This window comes from Myotis nattereri (assembly GCF_964212035.1).
Source record: "Myotis nattereri genome assembly, chromosome: 8".
Classification (NCBI taxonomy): domain Eukaryota; kingdom Metazoa; phylum Chordata; class Mammalia; order Chiroptera; family Vespertilionidae; genus Myotis; species Myotis nattereri.
In genome coordinates, this window is record NC_138083.1 from 49,505,782 (window position 1) to 49,529,975 (window position 24,194).

The following is a 24,194-nucleotide window of genomic DNA, read 5'->3' on the forward strand; positions in this document are numbered from 1 at the left end:
GAAGGCCACTGTTTACAACGAAGGGAAAAGGCAGCCATTTACAAGCCACAGAGCTCTCACCAGAAACGAACTCACCGGCCTTCACCTCAGACTCGCCGCTACTGGAACTCTGAGAAAATCATTGTCTGTTGCCAAAGCCCCCCAGCCTGTGGTGCTTCGTTATGGCACTTGAGCAGACCAAGAGAATGTTTTACCTGCTTGAATGGCTTTTTGTTCTTTGACAATATGGTCACCATCTTACAGGCACTTGAATCTAGCCTTCAGGAACTGGGTTGTGAGAACTGCTATTTCTTCTCAGAAGCTATGTCTATATAAATACACATGTACTTTATGATTCCTAGTAAGACCGGTTTAAAGTGTTCTAAGGGGACACGTGGCAGTATGCAGGGCAATGCTTTTTGAGTTCATTTCCAGCAGACCTAGATCTGACCTGCTCTACCACTTAGGAGCTTGGCTACTCATTAAACACCTGTGGGCTTCAGTTTTGTTTTTGCACAAGTGCAATGAGGGTATGCAACCTCACCTTACAGAACTGATATGAGGATTTTAACAGTGATGTCTTAAGGGACTTAGCATAAGGTCGGCATGAACAGGTGCTTAAGGAACATACATCATGACTTTTCCAAATCACTCCTTTATGAGTTGAAACCCATGGCCTTTATATTCCCCGTTGGTTCAGATGTGCTGAATCTGAGCCTTGGTACCTGAAACAAATCCATTCAAGGGGCATGGAACTATTGGGTCCAGGAACCTCCACAGGAATTTCAGAAGCTTCACCCTAGGAGAGCACAGAGATCAACCCCAAACAGTCTGGCTTGAGCTGTAATTGCAATGAGCTGAGTAAAATCAAACACAGCTTACAGAGGAGATGTTGACAAGGGAACCTTGGCATTTCTCAGCACAACTAACAGGTGGGAGGTTATTGCTAAGACACTAGACATTCCCAGGACACTTCTACCTCATAGAAACCTCTTGCCCCCGAATCACTGCAGTCAGAGTCCTGGGACTTCTGTTTACACCCCAGGTGTTCGTCCACTGTCCTTCAGCATCAGGTCTGATCGCCCTCAGCCATTTCCTTTTCCCCAGTGGCTAGAAAGCCCTTGTCAAGGAAGACAAAGAGTTAAGACGGCATCTCCTCTACTTGCACCTGATCATTGTTGAACCTTCACTGCGGGCTGCACCCTTCCTCATGAAGCAACTATTTTATTTGGTGGTTTTTTCGGCTTTTTTTTTAAGACAGCACCCTTTCCTCTGCCCCAGATCCTTACTGAGACCATTGTTTCTCACCAATTAATAACCACAAGTTTTGGGCGTTGGGATCTTCCTGATTTCCTACAGAAACAAACTCCTTTGCATGCTATTTTATGTAAAGAGCACAGTCAGTATTAGTGTAGAAAACCAGAGGGGTGAGCAGTAGGGACTCCATCCAGGCAGCTACACACTTAATCCCACCCCACCCCCAGAAAGAGAGGGTATTCGGAAGGTACTGTTCTTTGAGGTGTGATATGGGTCTCTGGTCTTGCATTCTGATTTATTTTCTACTGTTTTTGTGTTCCTTCTGGTTTATTATTGGTTTGAAGACTTACCTTTATGGTAGGGTGTTTTCACCTTTCTTATATGTGGATGCTTAAGTTTCTGAAATTGGGAGTGGTCACACTTTTGTTAGAATAATGCAAATGTTTGAAACATCTCTATAGTCAACATATTTACTTCTTTATGGAACAGAACTATATTTCTCAGTCTTGTATATACACCAGGGAAGAAGAGGGTGGAGGATGGTAGGAAATGACATTTCAGAGTATACTTCAAACCGCCAGGTAAATGAGATGTGTTTGTTTTCCCAGATAGCCAGTGTCACCTGAATAGATGGGTACAAAGTATTATTTTCTGTTAAAACAAATATGAATAGGCCATGAAGTAGGAACCAAAATTCACAAGGACTTTTAAGATACACTAATAGCTGTTCACAGCTTTTTAATTATAGCATCCCCCAGGTCCTTAGGGTGCATATTCATTCACCTTATCCGCCCTCCAGTGTGAGCTAAAGGGAAAGTTCAGGAATCATTTAAATAGAGTTTCCCGTTAGTGGAGAAAACAGGTCTGTTCCAGCAAGTTTATTATTTAAGCCACAAAGTTCATTTCCTTTTGTTGTTTTGTTTTCATCAACAGAGGTTAAGGGCATAACTGAAATGAATGTTGAGAAAATGCTTAATTATTTCTCTCCTTTGTTCTCATACTCGTTGTTGCCCAAATCAAATCGCATATGTTCGGCCTTCATAGCAGTACAGTTCTGACCGAGATGTGTTATTTTTGGGATAAGTATTAAGTGGCATCATTTGTGAATAGTCTGTAAAGAAATGGGTGAGGTAAGGAAAATCATCATTTAATTTCCAGTTAGACTAGAAACTGTTCATAGAGGAAATGAAGAAAGCAGTGGTGACCTTGAAGGAGAATGATGTTCAAAACCTGTCGTAGTGAGGGACAGCACACCGAGATGGTGGGTAGCACAGAGTTTGAAAAAAAAAAATATGACAAGAATACAGTTCCATTCCTTGTAGAAAGAAGGGAGAAAAACTGACATATATGGGGAACCTACAGTCCCAGCTAACTTCCTACGTGTTTTATTTAATCCTCAAAACACCTTGGTAAAGATATTCTCTCCATATAGGCAAATGAGGTACTAAAAGGAGTCATGGGGCTGGCAGGACTTGGTTCCGTGTGTGTTTTGGTCCATGGCGGTGATGGTGTGTGCACACCCTGTGGAGTGAAGGGCACGGTGACATGACCTGGCCTGTGTGGTTCTATAGACAGTGCTCAGAAGCTCCGCTGGTGGCCTGCTCTGGTCCTGCAGAGCACAGGCTGTGTTCCCTTCAGCTCACATTCATTGTTGGTTTTGACTCTCCTTGTCTGATGACCATTCCCAAAGCAGCTCATGAACCCTGTAAAGTCAGGTAACATACTTCCCCTTACTTTGTCTCCACTGTGGCATTTTGAATTGTTTTAACAGATGTTTGTCAAATATCAGCTACATGGTTGACCTTTTGCACCCAAGATTCTAGGATAAAAAGCTGCGTGTGCACAGGCAGAGGCTTCTGAATTTGCAACTTAAGCCTTAGCTGGTAGCCCACAGATAACACGCTTTAAAGGTAAGCTCCAGCATTGCTCTCTTTCAGATAGCTCTCCTTTAAAAAACAAAAATAAAAATATATCAGGATAAAACAAAGACCAGGAGAATAGTCTTAATAGAATTTCCTCCTGATTTATGCTTATAAATGCCAATATCTCCACTTAAAGGAGCTATAAATTATCATCTAACACATCAATGCTAAGATAAAGTGGGAAGAGGGCTCATGCCTCTCTTTTCCCCGACCTGCTTGTGGAGTCTTCACAAGAGAATCAGGCCAATGGTGAATCTCAAATGATTTTTATGTAGAAAGCAAGATTTTTCTCTCACAATATTTTCACATTAAGAGGTCCAACCAGTTTAATTACCTTTTGATTACCCAATTCATTTGCATTTCCTCCCTGGATCCCAAGCTCCAGACTCTGCAAAGAAAACACACCTGACCATGAAATGGCTTTAAGTGCATGACCTTGCAAAGGACAGCACCACCTGAGAACCTGGCCAGATGTTCCATGTTTCTGTTAACAGATTGTGTTCCCTGGAGGCCTCACCACGAGACCAGAAACAATGCAAATCAAGTTCAAGCACTCTCCTCCTTTGGATGGAATGCACACTGTGAAGGGCAGAGCACGCTGGGTCTGCCTGTCTGCTCTCCCACTAAGCGCATCCATTAGTTAATTATCATTCTCAACCAGGAAGAATTGTTAATCACTGGTTAACACGAAGGATGGGGAGAACGTTTAGTGAAGCCTTGGAGCAGGCACATTCTCCCTACGTGTTGAACATTCTGACAAGTTTTTCAGTAATCACTTCTGTTTTTTGTGTTAGCCCCGTTCCTCATCGCAGGGGTTATCTGAACTACAAAAGGCATCAGTAGAATTTTCTGGAAATATATCTTCTGTAAGCTTTCGTTTTGGGGCAGCTATTTCAGTAGCCATACAGACTGATCCTTTGGGTTAACTGTATCATGAAATGGGTTCAGTTACTCACAGACCCCACTAGGATAAGCCAGGGCCTCGAACACTCTCACTGTGAAAGCTTTTTCTTGATAGTGGATGATCATTGCTCAGCATAGGCTACTGCCTACTCAGAAAGGTTTTGAAGGAAGTGTGCCATTTGCTTTCATATGCTGGAAGTGATTATAAAAGAAAAGCAAGCAGCTTATAGACTCTCCATCAAAAATGGCGTTGCTTTTGGAAAAGCTTGTCTGCTTTTGTTTCAAAAGTTGAAGGATAGTAGAAGTTTGAGATCCTTAGAAAATTTACCTAGCTCTTTGGCATCCAGAATTGTTGGCAAGACACACTGGAGGGAAATATTGAGCCCTGCAGGTGACATTTTTAGCTCTTTGAGGAACAAAACACCAGGTTATCTCCATTTTTACCTACTTACCTGGAGCTCAATACAGAGGCTAAGAGGGCTCTGATTTGTTTATTTTATCAATATATCTGTGTTTTACTTAACCTGTTTCTTAGTACAGCTCTCCTTTCTTTCTCTCCAGGTCATGGGTTTGGTTCCTCAAAGATGTCACGTGCACAGACCTTTCCCAGCTATGCCCCAGAGCAGAGCGAAGAGACTCAGCAGTCCTTGTCCCGGTCCAGCAGCTATGGATTCAGCTACAGCTCAAGCCTCATCCAATGACACACAGAGAGCCACTGCTGACCAGAGAGACAGTCTGTCCCAGACCTGCTTATGGGGTCATTGTGCCCTCTGACTCCTGGAAGACCAATTGCAGTAGAAATTGAAATGGGTTGGGTCTAGCCCCCATCCCAGAGGAAGGTTCAAAACTGGAGTTCCGCTTCCTTGATTCCGTGGCTAAGTCCTTTATTTATTGAATTTCTTGGGGGGGGGGGGGGGACGGGGGCGGGATATCTGTGTTTAACAAAGATAGAATCCAAATCATATGAACAGTCATTTAAATACAATTCTTTGGGTCTGACAGTAGCAGCAGCCCGGGCACCATGAGCATTGCCCAACAGGGTTGTACCTGGTTGGTGTCCTCATGGCTTAGTCCTCCCGTCTGAAGACAGGGCTGGTCTTTAGACATAAAGGTCACCCACCACAAGCTGTGTGGCTTGGAAGGTTTTGACAGGGACAAATCCAATAAGCTCCACAAATGGCATCATAACTTGCCATATAAATAAGCCCAGTGACAATTGAGGGAACAGGAAATTTAGAACACACGATTAAGCAAGGCCTTGTAGCTCTGCGTGTGTGTGTGTGTGTGTGTGTGTGTGTGTGTGTGTGTGTGTGTGTGTAGACAAATAGAGATATGGATTTTGCTACATCCATCTATATTTAACAAGTATTATCAAATGTGTGCTGAGGGTGACAGGTCATGCTCACTTAAATAGTAGAGAACTGTCATTTGGTGCATTAAAGTTAAAGATTGTTATGTTGAATAGCTATTTTTAAGACAGTGCTGTAAAAAAAAAATGCTTCTTATTAGCAAAAGTATTTATATAGTCAAGTCTGCTCCTATGACAAGTCTGAGAGTGTGAGAAGGAGGAATGCTTTGGAAGCAAAAGAACCAGTCTAGCTGTCCTACGCCTCACGTCACCATGCCGTCTTTCTGGTTAGCATTCCCTTGTTGGTGACAGTGTCTTTCTCCCTTTGGGTATGATCACCAGCCAGCTTCCATCTCATCTCAAGAAAAAGAACTCTAAATGAAAACCTGTTTAAGAAAGTGATTAAAATACCTGTAAAAAGAACTGATCTATTTTGCAGTCAGGAGACCAACAGGCACAGGATGGTAGATGTTTGAAACCTCACACACTCTTCTCAGCAGCCATCAGGGATTCGCCTTTTACTGTATGACCAGGACTTGCTGGGCTTGCCTTTCCTTTTGCTGGGTCAGGGTTGGCTGGGACTATGAGAAAATGGAATAAATATAATTTTGTTCATCCTTCACACTAATGATGAAGGTTTAAAAGGAGCTGGTGATTTCCATGTGGACTGAGGAAATTTGGCTAATTCAGGTCAACATAGATAGTTTTGCTCTCAATTTTGGCATTCAGTTGAATGAAAATAAAGATGAACCTGCCTGATTATCTGATGCCACGTGCTTAAGATGGTCAGCTCACAAATCCCCTAAGAGAAATAGAAATAGCAGGGAGCCCAGGCCATGTAAGATGAACACCAGATTTTTCTTTGTTAATAGCAAAATATTTTAAACTATCAAAGTTAGTCTGTTGAAAGGGTACCTGTTTTGCTGATTAGAGATAAGGTTTATTCTTCATCCCTATCCATTCCTTTCAGAGGATTACTGCAACATTAAATGGTTCTGGGTCCCTCCTTGATCAATTCGCATTTATAGCAACCACCTAGACCCTCCGCAACCCTCAGATAAATGTGAAAACCCCATCAAGATGCTAATCATAAGAGTTAATGTGGCTGTGAAAAAATAATTATCGTAAGCTTTCAGGAATAAAAAGAAAATTGCTCAAATGCTCTGCACTGTGAATTTTGCTGACACATCAGAAGAGCAGGTGACTGGTTCCTGACAATGACAGAGCCTTCCCTGAAGTTCCAGCTTTCAGAGTTAGGCACCCCTAAATTCCTTCAGCACAGGGCATTTGCTTTTGAAATGCCATTAGCTGAACTCACCAGAGCAACTCCCAGCTGAGACCATTTGAGCACAGCTCCTAGTGGGGTCCCACTCGGAGCAAGACTCACTCAGTCGAGCTGTTGCTTAGAGACCACAAGGGACTTAATGGGGAAAAGCCCCCAAGGGTCCTGGTTCATGTCTCAGTTTTATTAATGTGCCTGGAGCACAGACACCGAGTCCAGGGAGGTGGAATCTGCTAATTAGATGAGTTGCTCTCGTGTCTACTGGGTGGGAGACATAATACCTGCATGAAGTTACTCAAAAACACTGTTTTCTTGTGATCATTCCCAGTGAGCATAACTGACAGGGTACCAGAGATCAGGCAAAACCTTGGGCCAGTTCATTCTGAAAATCATGTTATAAAAAGAGTCTGTGAGATAGAAATTTCCTTCCCATGTCTTTATCCAATCTCATCGCAATGAGAATAAGGCCATAAAATATCTCCTGGGACATTTTTGGAGATGTATTCTCTCCTCTAACTATGCTTCCAATTGTAGCTAAGTCAAAACGACTAAATGAACAGATAGGAGAATTGATATTAACCTACCATACTTGACATAAGGCAGTGCGCATTGCAATAAAAATGACAAGCTGATCAATCTTCTACAAAAACCAAAGATGAAGAGTTACTGAACCCGTCTTCTGGAACTTCATGAAATCAATTCCACTGGAGCAACTAGAGTGGTCATAGGCATGTATTCAACTCACTTGAGCTTATAGGTTTTGACTGAAGATGCCTCTACACTTCACAAGTCATTTTTTCTCCCTCCAGAAATTGTATTATATCTTTAACATACATGTGACTTTTTCATTGTGAGGGAGTGACTTGCTATGAACCAAAGACATCTTTTGGCCCCTTCCAAAAGTGACTCCGCTGGGACTTCTCCAGATGGGGAAGGTGAATGAAGAGGGGCACAGTTTCCATATCGGGTGGGAAGAGAGTGATGACAGAACCCAACATAAGTCCTAAAGGTTCGTCTGAGAGCAGAGAAAGCCTGGGGGACATACACATTTCACAGATTATGTGAGGGGATTCATTTTTTATGTCCCCAGTTTTTTCTTCCGATAATATTAATTGTTGTACACGTGACATTATATTTAAAATGCATAAAAGTACAAAATAACTTTAACCCAATAGCTCACTATTCTGATGGGGGCAAAAGAAAACACTATTTTTTTTTTTATTCCTTGAATGAATAGTAGGCTCTCAGAACTGATTTATTTATGCAGGTTGCAAATATTTATAACTCAATAGGTTCTGGCCACTGCCACAATTTGAACTTAATGAAATAAGAAATATATATTTACTTATTTATTAGGGAAGGTACTGTTTGATAGAGCATGTGAAATAAAGTGAAATGTATTTATTAAAAGTAAACCTCCCCCTTTTCACCAAGTAGTAACTAGAGTACTAGTCCTAATATCTTGTACAATTTTTCTCTGTCTTCATTGGGCAATTATGTTTCAAAATTATTTATCACCTATAAAATTGTCAACCAGTTATACTTTCTGTCCAATATAGAAACAGTGAACTGATAAATAACTTCACACTGTTAGCAGTTTCTATGGATCCAATTTATTGCATGTGCTATCTTTGTAGTAAATATTAAAACACATCCTGAAAATTGATGTCTGCCCCTCATTCTTTGGCCAATATCTCAGAAAACTTTGTAAAAGAGCATGAGTAGCCTATTCTCTAGATTATTTGAGCCACTTCCTAAAATGGACCATTAGTGATACAGTGAAAACGAGCTAAGCCAATTATATTCTTATGAAAATATTGTAGGCCAGTTTTGATTATTATAACACAGCCCAATAAATAGGCAATACACATTCAATGGGGCTGAGCCTAAAGACCTTTAACATATCATGTTATAACAAATATTATGCTATAAACTGCTCAAAGTGAAAAGTATGCATTTTTCTCCAATTCTATTAGCATATTATGTCTGTCCATATCTTGCAATTTCAAATTACTATACCAATAATTAACTACTTTATAATCCCCAAACCTTGGTCTTCTCAAAATAGATAAAAATCTGCCTACTGGACATGCATTAATAATTACAATAATAGGTGATATGCCACACAAATAAATTTCTAGCCCGTGAAATTTATGGAGTGCAATTTCCAATGGAGAGAGTTGAAAGGAAAATGGGAATTAGTCAGGGCAACAATTTAGATAGGATTACAAAGACTCCAGTGAACTGTCTAGTCATTAGACTCTAGTGTAACACTCAGATTTACTTTCTTAACATTCTAACCTCGGTGCCATGTCCCAGACATGGCCTTCTTTACTAGTTTCTCTGAGTACTAAGTATGCAAGACATCAGTTTTATCAGTATTGACATTACCACACGAAGACAGCCTATTACCAACAAGTGTGCTTCCTTTAGGAGAGTGAAAATTGTTTAACACCAAAGAACATGTAACAGGATCCCCTTGGTCCAATGTCTCTTCAGTAACTTGAGAGTCATTCCTGTAGAGTCAACCTCATTTGCATTTCAATGTGAAGATACATCATCAGTGAGACAGGCTGGGGGCTGAACAGGTCAGAAAAGATGCACAGCCCGTGTGTGCGTTCTCTATAAATGTACCTGAAAGCTTAACCCACATGTTCTACTACAAATCCTTCCTTTCTTGTTGAAGCATGTGAATCTTTGTGGATCAAGTTCTATAATGTATTACAACTAGATACGGCATTATAGTTTATAGACTCTCATGGAAGTATCATGAGATTTGGGGCACATTTTCTAGATAGGTGGAATGCTAGTTAGCTCTGGAGATGAGCGTGAAAAATAAAACTCCTGTTTTTATGTTCCCCTCAGGAGAAAACCAAAACCCATAAATGTTGTAATTTATTCACAGGCAAGAAATAGTCAGGAATAGGGTCACCTAGCAGGCTCCTAGGAATGTTTCCTTGGCTACATCTCAACTCCCAGGGATGCGCAGTAGGAGCTGAGAAATGCCACATGGCCTATAAGTGAACAGGCCCTTGTACATGCGTTTTCCCAAATTTGTCAGATGTTTCTAACTCTTCCTGGACTCATCACCAACAATATCAATTATGGGGCAATTATTAGACCTGTAGGTCATGGATGATTGGTATAAGTATTACTATTCTTATACTGTCATCCAGTTCTTTGTTGGAAATTTAGACTTACTTTTTCTAAAGTGATGGTCAAACTAAAAAAAAAAAAAAAAAAAAAAAGGAAAAATTGAGTGTCTATGTTTTGTATTCCTACTAATTCATTGCATTGTCGCTGTGATTATTATTTTGGGGATTTTTATTACTCTGTAGCACTTTGATTTAATTATTTATGGCATTTGTCACAACTTTGTTAAAGAATTGATAATATCAGGGCTACATATTTTCATGCGAGTTTCAAAAAGCTTCCATTTTCAATTGAAATTTGGAGAATTGTTTTTTATGGGGTTTTTTTCTTTAAAATACCTTACACATCAAGCTTTTCCTCAAACCCTTACATAGGCAATTGTTTAAATTAATTAAATTTTAGATAAATTAGAAATAAGTTAAAATTACTAAATAATATGAAAGCCACTTTTTATGTGAGATTTTCATACACTTTTCTTAGTTTAAAATTTTAATATCTTGTAAACATTTTAAAGAAGGGAAAAATATACTTATAATAGGAATATGTCAACTTCCTTCTAATAATTCCATTTAATTCATTTTTATTTTGCTTCACTTTCTATGCCTGCTGCCTTAGTCCATATTCCATACTTAGTCCATAAGTTCATTTCTGAACTTATTTTATTAGTTGATACAATTAACTTTCTCAATCTGATCTCTGTTTTTATTTTACAATTTTAAACTTAAAAAGAACATTAAATTAACCCATTAACCCATTTTGTAGACACAGAATTGTGCCCCAAATGAAGCAAGGTCTCCACCCTGACCCTGCAGCTGTGCTCACCTCAGAATCTGATTGCTGTCCTTATTCACCCAAATGACCCACAGCCTCATAAGACTCGCTTATTTTAAGGAATCCAAAATGTAAAGCCCCAAATTCAGGAAAAGAAGGTTGAGATAATGGCTTAATTTTTAAAAGGTTTTCTCTCAAAGAAAACCTTGTGAAAGGTTTTTATGTTGTTTTCAAATATCATTAACTCCTTGACAGAGGGGTTGAAAAGCAGGGAAAGATGGAGAATGAAATGATTGTAGTATCTTGTTATTCAATATAAATCAGAAATGAACATGATATGGGTTCATATGAAATCATTTGATTAATGGAATTCAGATTTACATGTCTATTGCATAATTCAAGGCACAATGCCTATCTTTATCGAAAAATATATGTCAGTGAGTGGAGTGGAGAAAAAGAAGCTCCCAGTTTTTATGAAGACCTGAAATGGAGAATAGAGATTCTTTCAAGTTCTAAGACACCGTGTTATTGTAGTGATAGCCAGCAGTGTATAAATCACAGCAACACATAAGTCTACACCCTCACAACGAATGCGTTGAAAGCCAGTATCATCTTGGCTGCAGACGACAGAATACCTCACCTAGCACCATCTTTACACAAACCCTAGCACACTCATGCACACAGACACATTTTTTACTTTGACCTACTCTGTATATGCCCCTATACTTATCTTTTGGGATCCACACAGAAATATCCCATCTTGCAAAATCCTTATCCATATGAATCTTCAAAATGTATTAAATTATGTGTTGTATGTTTTTTTTTCTGTAAATTCTTTTAAATCATTTTATATATACTTTGTGAAGTCCTATACTGTATTTTATAGAGGGATATCATTTGTCCTTCATTAAATAGAATGTTTATGATCATTTTGATAAAAATAACTGTGGACACTACACCTTTGTCAAGAAGCAAAATACCCATTTCAAATTTGCTTCTTTTCCAAAATATATGATTTGATATACTTCCTTTTCAATAATAATTGATTCCAGATAATAGTTTGGGGACATCTGTACTTAAATACTAGCTGAGCCACCTTTTGCAATGGAATGCAAAGGAATACTGTCCCTGGAAACTAAATGTAAATTTTTTGGCAGGACAGAAAATATTATAATGAGGCAATAATTAAATTATTTTTAAATCTTTCTGTGTGACTTTTCCCCTTGGTAAAAATAGTACATAGTTCAAGAATTACCCTCTTCTAAATTTCTAGTTTCTATATTACAGTCCTCAGTAGACAAACTATTGTTATTAATGTCTTACTCACAACCATAAGAAATTCACAAATGAGATTGCTACCAGGAGAATCAGTTATAGTTGTGCAATATTAAAATTCCCTCCATAACCTAAAAAAAGCTAAAGCAGTCCAAAAATACTGCTTTCCACCACAAGTTTGCATGATTGAGATTTGAACATCAAAATTGCTGGGTTTTACCCAAGAGTTACTATTGTTAGCACTGTAATATTATATGATCTCCTTACATTTTTGTTTTCATGTGATGAACTGTAACTGTAATTAAACAGAATTCTGACAATCATATTCTTCGAACCTTTAAAATGTCACTTATTCCTTTATTTATTGGCTTGCTATTTTCAAAATAAAATAAAAGAGGTCCTTTATTAAATGGAAGATTGCTGAGAATTCATTATGTATTTCTGGTGCTTTCCTAAACCTGTGTTATGATAGGACATCATTTTTACTTGGTTGACTCTGGTTTGGTGGAATTATGGAATGTTAATATAGAAAATGACAATGGCGACCAGCACTTTTATTTCCAGTGAAGTGATATCCAGTTTTATCAAATGGCTTTCACAACAGCACACAACTGGAAAACAGTTTTTCTCCAGCACTAGGCTCACCCTTTAATTACAAAGGAAATTATTGAAGGTGAACATTTGCTAGAAAAACATTTCACATCAAGAGTGAGAAGCTTGCAGTTCTGACCACACTAGCTACCAGTGACTTCCTTGTTACATATTTCCATCCCTTGGCCTTGGTCACTGGCATTTAGATCGCTCAGGAAATACACTTACAGAATCCATTTCTCAAGTTTAATCTTTAAATCTTATCTGGGCTGTTTTTATGGTTTTCTAGATTAATTTATTAGTAGTATTGTTTTTTCTTTCAGAGAGTTATGCCTTTATAGAGAGCTTCCATAATATGAGAGAAATCAAAGTGAACGAGAGAGCTGGCATTAGAGATATTGAACGTCACAAGACACAGCCCAATAGCAGTGATGCTGTTATTTTTGTAATGTACAAACAAAGAAAATGAAACCAAATAATTCCCCAAAATGGCAAAACTTCCATCCTTTTTTCCAAACTAGTCAAGAACTATATTAAACAAAGTTACTGAATTTTTATATTGATATGGTGAATTATTAAAATAAAGGTTTAAGTAAGAACTGGATAAAATAGCTAAACATTCATGGAAATATGAGTTATCCTATTAATCAGGGTGCTTTAGGAAATCAGGCTGCTAAATTATAGGCTCTCAAAGGCCAATCACTAAACACTTATTGAGTGCTGACTACCTACTACACCGAGCAAAAAAAACATGCCACATCTCCCTCCGGCACTTGTTTTCTTGCTGCCTTTTCATCCCTTTTGCTATGCTTCACGGAGAAGAGGGTGGGGACGGGCAGCTGACAGCACATGGGCATGGGGCCTTCCCTAGGAGAGGACATGGAGATGGCTAGACAGCCAGACGTAAGGAGGTAAGGGAAGGCAAGAGAGACCACCTCCCAGCTTCCAGTCCTTTCTCAAAGCTGTTCTGAATTTCTTCCCTTCTCCTCCTCCTTCTCCTCCTCCAATCTTATTCTCTCTCTCTCTCTCTCTCATTAGACACTGCTTTTTTATCATAAGAAATTATTATACAACATAATCTAACATAATTCCAAAATTATCTCTTGCTATTTGTATGATATAATTTTTTAAAACCTCTTTTTAAAAAATTTCCTCTTCCTCTCTTGACACAAACCGCATAAGACAAAATGTGCACTTGAGTCACAGAGTGCAAAATATGCACCTGTTCTACATATCTTATACTCCACTGAGTATTTGCAAACTTTCGTTCTAAGGTAGCCCAGTACTGTGCTGTGGGGGATGTCATTCAGATTGATGGGCACCGGTCCAGCCAGTCAGTCAGAGTTGTAGCTGTGCTTTACCCCCACGTCTCCTTATTTTCCAAGCTGCTTCTATCCCTCACCTGGACTTGCTTCCAAACAACTCACATTGTTCAAATAAATTAACTGCTTATTTCATAACACTGTGTCAGCCTCCAGTGCTTAAAACCATTACTGCCAACTTATACAGCCACAAACCCAAATATAACAGGCTTGTGCTTGTCCGCTCCACCGCTCTGGGCACTGGTTACACGCTTGCAGTCTGGGACTTTGTGTCCTTTTATACCTGGATGTTTTCTAGAATTGATTCCAGGTCTTATGTTTCCCTCTCTTCGTTTTTCTGGATAAAGGGAGACATCAAGATGACAGCTCTGTGGAAAGAACCACAGCTTCTGGGCCCAAGTCAAAGATCTTGAGTAACTTTTCTGGGAAGGTGAGTGTTGGAATATCTGTTGCACCGGAAGCTCCAGAGATCATGTAGACCAAGCATGTCAAACTCAAAGGCTAACACGGGCCAAATAAATGAGGCATGTGGCCTGCGGGCCGCGAGTTTGACATGCTTGATGTAGACCATTGTTGAAGAGTCTGACATAAGCTTATGGTAAATACAAGAATAGTCAGCTGAAAAGAAACAATTAATCACTCTGGGTGGGGAACAAAGTTCTGTAGGAGAGAAGGCGGTTATTTTTACCACGTGATTCAACTGAGAAGAGTATTAACAAAGTCATAAAAAAACAAAAAAACAAATATGGAAACAATCAAACTTTAAGACAAATATTTTTGAAAGATGGTCATATGAGAAAGGTATTCATTCACATGCCATGAGTTTATGGGAATAAGACATCAACAAATCAATAAATACCCTAAAATTGAAAAAAATCTGGTAGTAATATAAGCGTGCTATTCAGAGAAGTAGAGAGAAATTAAACAATCAGAAGAAGTGAGATGTGTCATCTTGATGGAGGGAAATGGGAAGGGCAGGGAACGATTTTTTGTAGAAAACCGCACACATCACTCTGACCCTGAACTGCACCCACTTACAAAATGCACTGAGTGCTGAATCGAGAAGCTACAAAGTGCCAGTGGTTTGCATTGCTCTGCATGTAACACTCCCTGTGGCACTGCAGTTATTCTAGAAATTCCAGGTCTGCCTGTGACTACCTATCACTAGCAATAGAAAAGTGAATTATTGTTTTTAAAAGTCTTATTTTTCAGATAAATGTATGAAAGCATAGATAGAGACTTGGCTTAGAATAATCCAATGAACAAACCAATGAAAAAAATATACTAATTTATGAATGTAAAGGTCAACACTTTCTAGACACTACATTCTAATAATGGCCAAACTAATGATGATAATAAAGTAATGGTGTTACATGTTTATGTCATTTTATATTTTTCAAAGATATTTTCTTATCACTTTCGTGGAAAGAAGCTAAACTTGATGTTCACAATTTAACATCTCCACCTATACTTTATAAGCATCTTAATTCTACAATATCTTGGATCAAGCAGTACAAGAATATAGCACATTGTGCCCAGCCAGTGTGGCTCAATAGTTGAGGGTCAACCTATAAGCCAGGAAGTCATGGTTCGATTCCAAGTCAGCGCACGTGCCCAGGATTGCGAGCTCCATCCTCAGTGTGGGGTGTAAAGGAGGCAGTCAATCAATGATTCTCTCTCATCATTATTGTTTCTAACTCTCTCTCCCTTTCCCTTCCTCTCTAAAATCAATAAAAACATATTTTAAAAAATAAGAACACAGCACATTGTGATAAATCAGGAGACATATGGTGATTACAGGGCTTCCTAATTACAATGTGGACTCTACGCATTTGGAATATTACTGAAATGCAGCTGTAGGTTTTTCTATAATACAGTGCTAGATAAACCAACATAATAACTAAACCTGCTAAAACTATTTTTAGTTTACTCTATCTTGTAAGTTGGCATATTTTAAATGTATATTTTATTTTTTTAGTAATAAACTGAATTACTTAAAACATTCTATGAGCCCTAGCCGGTTTGGCTCAGTGGATAGAGCGTTGGCCTGCGGACTGAAGGGTCCCAGGTTCGATTCTGGCCAAGGGCACCTGCCTGGGTTTCAGGCTCAATCCCCAGTAGGGGGCGTGCAGGAGGCAGCCAACCAATGATTCCCTCTCATCATTGATGTTTCTATCTCTCCTTCTCACTTCCTCTCTGAAATCAATAAAGAAATATATATTTTTAAAAAACATTCTATGAATCTGAATAGTTACTAACTACAAATGAGAGCCCCATACGCTTGTCTCCCACCCATAAGCATGATGACAAGTTAAGGACATTTCTGTGCCATTTGCTCAGCACCCATAGAGGCCTTTCAATGATGTTTCACGGTCACTCTGATGATAATATAATCAACACCTAATCATGGTAGGTTAATTAGATGCATCCCTTCCCTGACAAAACTATGCATTCTATAACGACATTTAATAAACCTCTCATCAAACAGCAATTTTCTTTAATTGGTTACTTTAATGTAAATATTAAAATAGTGGCATTCAAAGGAAATAGATTTTTATTTAATGTATTATATATCAATATAAATTATATATGTAAAGAAGAATCTTAGGAAGCATCTTGCTTCCTAAGTAGCACCTTGCAAAAAAAAGATTTAAAATATAATTTAATTCAATTCTGACCTTTTATTCAGTGGATCTGTTTTTATCTCTTTCCTTATTAACAACCAGAATAGCAAGTACAACAAATTGTGTGTGTGTGTGTGTGTGTGTGTGTGTTTGTACACTCACACAATATATATATGTACATATATGTGTGTGTGTATAACATATGGCAGTATTTTAAAACTCTAGCAAACTATGTATAATATTAACGAAAATACAATGAAAGTGCTTTGTTAAGATGTTCAGAGGAGAAAAAAGGAATGAACAGAATTTCACCAGTTAACAGCTGAGCGTGGAATAGGAATAGTAGGGAGGTCAGAGAAATTTCCACAGGACGGAGGAGGGCTCAAAATCCCTGAAAAAAATCCTGAACTGTATCATATAAGTAAACTCTCTACCAAACAGAAACAAAGATTATGAATTTTCCAAGAGTTGTGGACAGCCATCTTGGAAGCACAAGAGGGAAGTTCGAATGAGTTACACCAGTGGTCGGAAAACTCATTAGTCAACAGAGCCAGATATCAACAGTACAACGATTGAAAATTCTTTTGAGAGCCAAATTTTTTAAACAAACTATATGGGTAGGTACATTGTTATTAACTTAATTAGGGTGCTCCTAAGGCTTAGGAAGAGCCACACTCAAGGGGCCAAAGAGCCGCATGTGGCTCACAAGCCGCAGTTTGCCGACCATGGAGTTAGACCAACACCAGTGAAGTGTATCCAATGCCATGGAAAGGGATCCAGAAGCTGGTTTGTGCCCACACTTGATTTCAGACATGACATTTAAGTCCTGGTCAATAGCCTTTGCCTGAAGCTTGACCTCCCCGGATGGCTCCATTACATGAGTCAGTAAGTTGCCTTTCATGTCTAAGCTAATTAGAGTCGGGTTGACTGAAACATTTCTGTTAAGAATGTTCTCTAGGTGATGTAGGTCACCAACACCAGGGAGAACAAGAGCAGGTGGATCCGGTGGTTTCATGTCCAGGCCAGCAGCAGGGCTTGCACTGTAGCTCAGGGGCAAGACAGACAGGCACCTCTATGCCCTGAGCACAGTCCTGGGATGAGGAAGCAGAAGAGGCTCTGATGTCTTCCAGGCCATCACAGCTGCCCCTTCCAGTCAGAGGTGATGAGACCCATAGACAGGAGATTGTCTTTAACATTGTGTCATATTCTGTTTTGTTAATGTACCCAAAATTGTGTATGTATCTTATAACTGTTTTTAGAAATTGGCACATAGGCTTCTATTACTTATTAGGTGGAGATTTCATATGTAAATGTAGTAGAGAATCTTTTTTCCATCGTTTTGTTGGGGAATTAAATAGGGTGCTGTTTGGATTGAAAAAAAGTAAAATATATTCAGTCTACTGGCATCCAGGGTAGACACTGAATAATGGGAAGAAATTGTGTAAAGATCCATGGATTTAACAATCATAAATTTGCTCAGATCAAGAAAAAAGCTTAGGCTCTAGTCTTCGGTCTCCGGGAGAAGGTTGGGTAGTTGACATAAATGTCCTCTCCTGCACCATCTGATGGTTGACTGATGGAGAAGGAAGTTCTGTAGTTGTTAGATGCCTAGAAAGATAGGCAGAGAAGGTGTCAATAATTCACTAAGGTGTCAATTATTCACTAAGGTGTCAATAAGCAGCTAACAAAGACACTGAAAACAAATATCTTCTCCATTCAACTACATGTCAATAAGCAGCGAACAAAGACACCGAAAACAAATATCTTCTCCATTCAACTACAATAGAGGTCAAATTTCTATTACAATTAATTTCATAAAACATCCTCTTTATTATATTGAACTTCTGTGAGACATCACATTCTTGACTTGCAAGGCCCCGAGTAAGATGTAACAGAGGCCTGGTCTACATCATCTCTTGCTACACTGGGTTTATAAAACACCTGTTTAGATGCAAAACTCCCTTTCCCAATGTCAGGGGTTTTGATTAGAGCAATTCTCATTTTTATATGGAAAGTCTCATATAGTATTTTCCCATTGTGGGCCCCATTAATTAATTTCTGTTGAATAAATGTCATCAGAGGCCATACTTTTTTATTTTATTTTTATTTTTTAAATTTGTCTTTATTGTTGAAAGTATTACAGATGTCCCCTTATTCTCCCTATTGATCTCCTTCACCCTAATCCTGCCCCCACCCAGGCCTTCACCACACTATTGTCTGTGTCTATGGGTTATGCATATACATATGCATATAGGTTCTTTGGGTAATCCTTCCCGTGCCTCCCTACCCCTTTCCCTCAGATTCATCAGTCTGTTCCATGCTTCCATGTTTTAAAGAACAGTACATGGTGTCCTGTATTAAAAATAAGCAACTGAACACAATAAATTAACAAAATAAACTGATAGTGCCTTTCAAGATAATGTTATTAGAGTGGCTTTGGTGTTTTCAAAGAGAAAGAAAGTTCAAGTGTCATTGTTACTTATATAGCCTGTTGATAAAAAAAAAAAAAAAAAAGATCAAGTAAGTCTAACTTCATCTTAATATCAGCTTAAAATCTAACTTTATAATCATCATTCATAATACCATTATTTTATAAAAGCCTGAAAAAAGTTGAATACATAATGTAGGAAGTTGCAAAGCTCCTTCCTGCCTCTGAAGTTCACAGCAACAACTGTGGCTTTGTTTTGGCTTGAGTGGGCAACAGCTAAGGACAAAGAACAAATCCCAAAGTTGTATAAAACAGACCACTGATTAGCTGGTGCAGGAGTGGCAGGACTTCTTGAGTCGTTGTGGTTGGTGCCAAAAAAGTAAGCCATGAATTATTCAGAAAAAAGAAATATTTTTGCAAAGAGTAACTACTTAATAGAAGAAAAATTTAAACTGATAGATTATTGAGAAGTCTGAAGCACACATACTAAATTGTCAGAAACATTTTAGTACTTGGCGTTTTGACTGGGTAGAATTTAATGATAAGTAATTAAGTCGAAGAGAAATGGATGTAATTGTAGATAACACTTGGGGAAATGTTTTATTGTAAAATTCCCTAAACAGAATAATATGTGTTAAAGGGAATATTTGACCCATTGTGGAGACATGAGCATCCCTCTTATCTACAAACACAGATGGAATTTTCTCTTTCCAGTAAACAAAAGTGGGCATGTGCAAATGAGGAGGAAATGGTTACACTTCATGAGACATCTGCAGCCCCTTGGAAGGCTCTTTAGCTTTATAATCTGAACATCCATTAATTAATCAATTAAGCAAAAGGTCAGACCATTTATGTAGTTTAATTTAGTCCTCACAATAACTTTATGGCATAAAAACATAATTATGCCCTGTATTGGGTCAGATAGTGTTCCCCAAATTTATGTTCTTCCAAGACCTTCATGATGTGACCCTATGTGAAAATAGGTTTGTTATAAAAACACACACACACACTCACACAGGGAAGAATGCCATGTGAAGACAGAGGCAGAGTCTGGAGTGATGAGGCCACAAGCCACGGAATGTCAAGGAGTGCCAGAAGCCAGCAGAAACTCGGAGAGAAGCATGGAACAGATTCTCACCCCAAGGAGGAACTGATCCTATTGAGACCTTGATTTTAGACTTCAACCCTCCAGAACTGCAAGAGAATGGATTTCTGTTGTTCTAAATCACCCACTTTGTGGGTATTTGGTGTGGCAGCCTAGGAAACCAGTACAGATTTTGGTATTGTGCAGTGCTGATTATTATGTTGGTATGATTGTTCTTTTCTTTATATTAATGTAAAAACAGTTTTGAAGGGTATTAATAATAGGAGAATAGTTCAGAAAATAACTATTTCATCAAATAGCTGACACTTAAATTACAGGCAATTGCACGGCCAGTTTGTTGAAAGGAGAATAAAAAAGAAGATTGCTAATTGCCAAATGACCTGAGTTTACAAAACTTATGATGTACAAGGAATGACAACTCTGAGAAAACTTACCTTATTCTGTGTGGCCTGGGACTCTTTACCTTGGACACTTTTCTGTCTCCTTCTCTTCCTGGAAATACATATTCAATAGAGGTATTAAAAATTACACTCCAGACTAATGTTATTTCAAATCCTGTATATGCCTCACCTGTGCCCTAGCTCACATGCCCTTACTAAATACGTTGAAGTAGCTACCCACAGTTACTTTATTAGTATACATACTTACCCAAATGTTCTTTATTTTCCCACCTTCTCCAATGTGTTTCCAGATGGTAGAGGCAACTAAATGAATATCCACCCAGTGGACACTAGTCATTAATCCCAGTGAGCTTAGTAAAGAATGGTTCATAGTGGGTTATTACATAAATAGCTTATAGCCCTCTCCAAATTATTTCAGACTTGATTTCCCACAATTAAAACTTCCTTTTAAATGCTATTGGAATAACTTCTTGGGTGCCAATGATAATATAATTAAGCTTTATAAAATCATCTAGGTGTTTACTAAACCACCCGTATAGGTTACATTTTTTAAATTTCATTTTTTTTCAAAAAGAAACCTCTCTTATTTACCAGGTTGGGGGACTGAGGCAAAGAGAAGAGTAACTTGCCCCAGATCACATGGTTGGTTAGTGGTAGCATCAGATTGGAGTCCACAGCCCTCCCTCTTAACTACTATGTTCTCCTGCTCTAGGGCCATGGGTTGCAGTCGACGGGGCAGTCTGGAGCTATGCTTTTGAATAATTTCTCCAGGTTCCAATTAAAACTATAAAAACCTAACTTCAAGAGAAGTCTTTGAAAAGAAAATACAGGAAAAGAAGAAAAGAAGCTACTGTGATTGAATACATTAGCTCAGATAACTACATACAAGTGTGAAGAATGGTTTCACGGGGAGATGGGGACCCTTTTCATCTTCCTAAAGGAGATTCTTATTGAACAACAAAGAAGGGACAAAAGTGTAGAGTTGTTTTTTAAAGATGAGCTTAGAATTCCTTCATGGAAATTGTGAAAATCAGGCAAGATAGTTTCTCTCCCGGGAAAGGTGTTCAGATGGTGGATGTTGACCTTGATGGTATCTTCTAGTTACTATGAAATCCTCCACCATCTCAACCTAAGCACAAACTTACCTATTCTATGTGCTTTTATTTATTTGTTTACATATTATTGAAACAATTTATTTACTTATTTTACATGTAAGTGTACTACATGCAAGCATATTTCTAGGTATTTTATGTAAATTATTTACTGCTCAAAAAAATCTATGCTGTAGGTGTTACTATCTGCTTTTTACAAATGAGGAAACTGAGGCACTGATCTATGACTTTTGATCTTTTGTTAAGTCATGGTTTGCAAGGCTTGTATATCATAATATAGAGTTAAATGTCCCAAATAGGGCCAAATATATATACATTTTTTACATAAAACTAGAATATACAATGTGATGAAGAGAAGACAACATGAAGCTTAGAGTCAGATGATCTGTGTTGACTCGTGCTTTGCAATTTACTAGTTATTTGCATCTCCAAAGTTCAGTCCTCTCATCTGCAAAATAAAGACAGTAAATACATTGTGGTGTATTCTAGGTTGACCAGCCATTCTGGTTTGTGGATTCTAAAGTTTCCCAGAGGTGAGGGATTTTAGCGCTGAAACCTGGAGAATCCCAGGCAGACCAGACACCCTACTTGTAGTGAACATCAACGTTGACAATAAATGTAAAAATAAGTGTCTAACCCTTTGCTCATTAAATATTAAAATTCTTCTTATGAACACCGGTGTCCACATGTAGACTGTCACGCTTGCTTACCGGGGCTAGGCCCTTCTGCCAGCCATGATCGCTTGACAGTGTTACTATTCTGATCTAACTGGGAGCAGAGAAAGTGCTTGGAGAGCCTCTCCACCCCCGTCCCTAGGGGCTGGGTGTGCAGGAAGAACCCAGTTTCCTCCAGGCACACTGTGATTTACTTTGCCTTCTATCCAAGTCAATACATTTGAAGCGACAAGGGTGTTTTAAACAGTCGTGAGGACAGAGTTCAGATGGTCACTGTTTAGCCCTGGTGTCATTTTTCCAAACATGTCCACATGCTGATACAGTGACAAGGTGGGAAAACAAGTGCTTTTCCCTTGCATTTGCCCAATGATGAACCCAGCCCAGGAATCTTTTTATCACTTTGAACCAAGGGCGGACAATATAGTCTACGGTTCAATTTAGCTATTCCTGTAAAAGTGATGCATTTTCATGAAACTCAATCCTTCATGTCCAGCATCTAGGACCCTCCAGAGACCTGCTGTCACTCATTCTGTCTGGGCCCCCGAGTGTTTCTGCGGCCACAGTTCCCCTCGGTGCATTTTTTATCCACCAAGGTGGAGCAGTAGAGAATCCTCAACGTCACTAACACCCCATCCCAGGCTCCTTACCCCAACTGGCTGATTTCTGACCAGAGGAAGCTTTGAGGGCATCCGGGTGACAGAGAGAAAGGAAAAATGACAGTTCGGCGTTTCAATTTAATTAGACAAATGCTTATTGACCATCCATTATTTGGAAAGATTAGCACTAAATGCTATCAAACTAAAACATGAATAAAACATAACCACTGCCATCATGAATAGAAGGAAAGACAAGTGTGAATGTGATTAAATTAGCAAGCAGGCTGCAAGGTATAGCAGATGAGAAGCACGAGGGATTCCGGAGAGTGAGGCCACGTCTCTGGGCAGAGAGGGAGAGAGGCAGGACAGACCTCCAACAGGAACAGGGGTCCCACACCTTGAATGGTCCAGAGGATTAAGGCCAAACATAGAGGAAACAGCACTTTGGTGGCGTGACAATGGAAAGAGAGCCAAGTGTGCTCACAGAAAAGTTGCAGTTTTAACAAAATTTGTCAATACTGAGCGGAATAAGAAAAGGAGAAAATATGAATGGAAATTAGACTGGGGTCAGAACGACAGGGCTCATTGCGTTTTGCCTTTATTCTAGTGACAGGGGATCGGTAACAGGAGGTTTTAAACAGGATGTTGACATGGCCAGCCTTAACTTTCAGGAAAGGAACCAGGAAAACCCAGGGGCATCAGAAAGAGAGGAGATGTTGTGAGTAGATGGCAGAGTGTGAATAAAATCAGGGGAGTGATGATAAGAGCTTTCAAAAAGGTGGGGGCGGGGGGGGGGGAGAGATGGAGATGAGACAGAGAAATCCTCTGGAAATCCAATCAATAAGCCATGCGTGTGTGTGTAATATTACCATGCATCTGTGGCAATATTCTGGGGAGAGAAGAATGGGGAATGGATGGATTCATCCATCCAATAAACATGTATAAAGTGTCTTTCAATGCTGTGCTAGACACGCCAAATGTAGACATCAAATGCTTGGTCTCCTCCTCCCTTAGGAAGGTAACCTTAGTTGGAACACAGTATATCCACCCCTGTGTGATCACAGCTAAGACTGCAACAGACACTTAGGCATGTGAGTGAGTGAATATGGAGAGCTAGGAAGGGAAGAAAGGGTTCACCAAGAATATCCTAGAAATTTCCAAGTGTGCCATGGACATGAAAGGTAGGACACTAAGAGGCCAGTGGCCACCTGCTCTCTCTAAGATCGCCCCTCCCAACCTCTTTCTTCCTTGATAATTTTTAATAAGAACAACTAAATTGTTTGTTTCAGGGAATAGACAGCCATTTAAATAATGTTGTTTGCTTATTAGAATATGTGCTTCATCACATCTCGTTCACCACTGCCAAAAGAAATAGCTGATGAATAAGTGAAGGCTTTATTACTGTTGGATCCAGTCCTCCTCTCTCTCTCTCTCTCTCTCTCTCTCTCTCT

General features: G+C 39.0%; 2 protein-coding genes across 2 annotated transcripts in view; one reads left to right on the forward strand and one right to left on the reverse strand.

Annotated features, from left to right (window-relative positions):
• The window catches only part of DOK6 (docking protein 6), a 236,739-nt gene extending 230,969 nt beyond the window's left edge, over window positions 1–5,770 (forward strand). The window contains exon 8 of the mRNA XM_081097857.1: window positions 4,623–5,770. Coding sequence (XP_080953983.1) covers window positions 4,623–4,762 — 140 coding nt within the window. The 3' untranslated portion in view covers window positions 4,763–5,770. The remainder of the gene's footprint in view (window positions 1–4,622) is intronic.
• Window positions 5,569–24,194, reverse strand: part of CD226 (CD226 molecule) — a 60,868-nt gene continuing 42,242 nt past the window's right edge. Inside the window, exons 4-5 of the mRNA XM_081097858.1 lie at window positions 20,395–20,452; window positions 5,569–5,990 (exon numbers count right to left, since the gene is read on the reverse strand). Coding sequence (XP_080953984.1) covers window positions 5,928–5,990; window positions 20,395–20,452 — 121 coding nt within the window. The 3' untranslated portion in view covers window positions 5,569–5,927. The remainder of the gene's footprint in view (window positions 5,991–20,394; window positions 20,453–24,194) is intronic.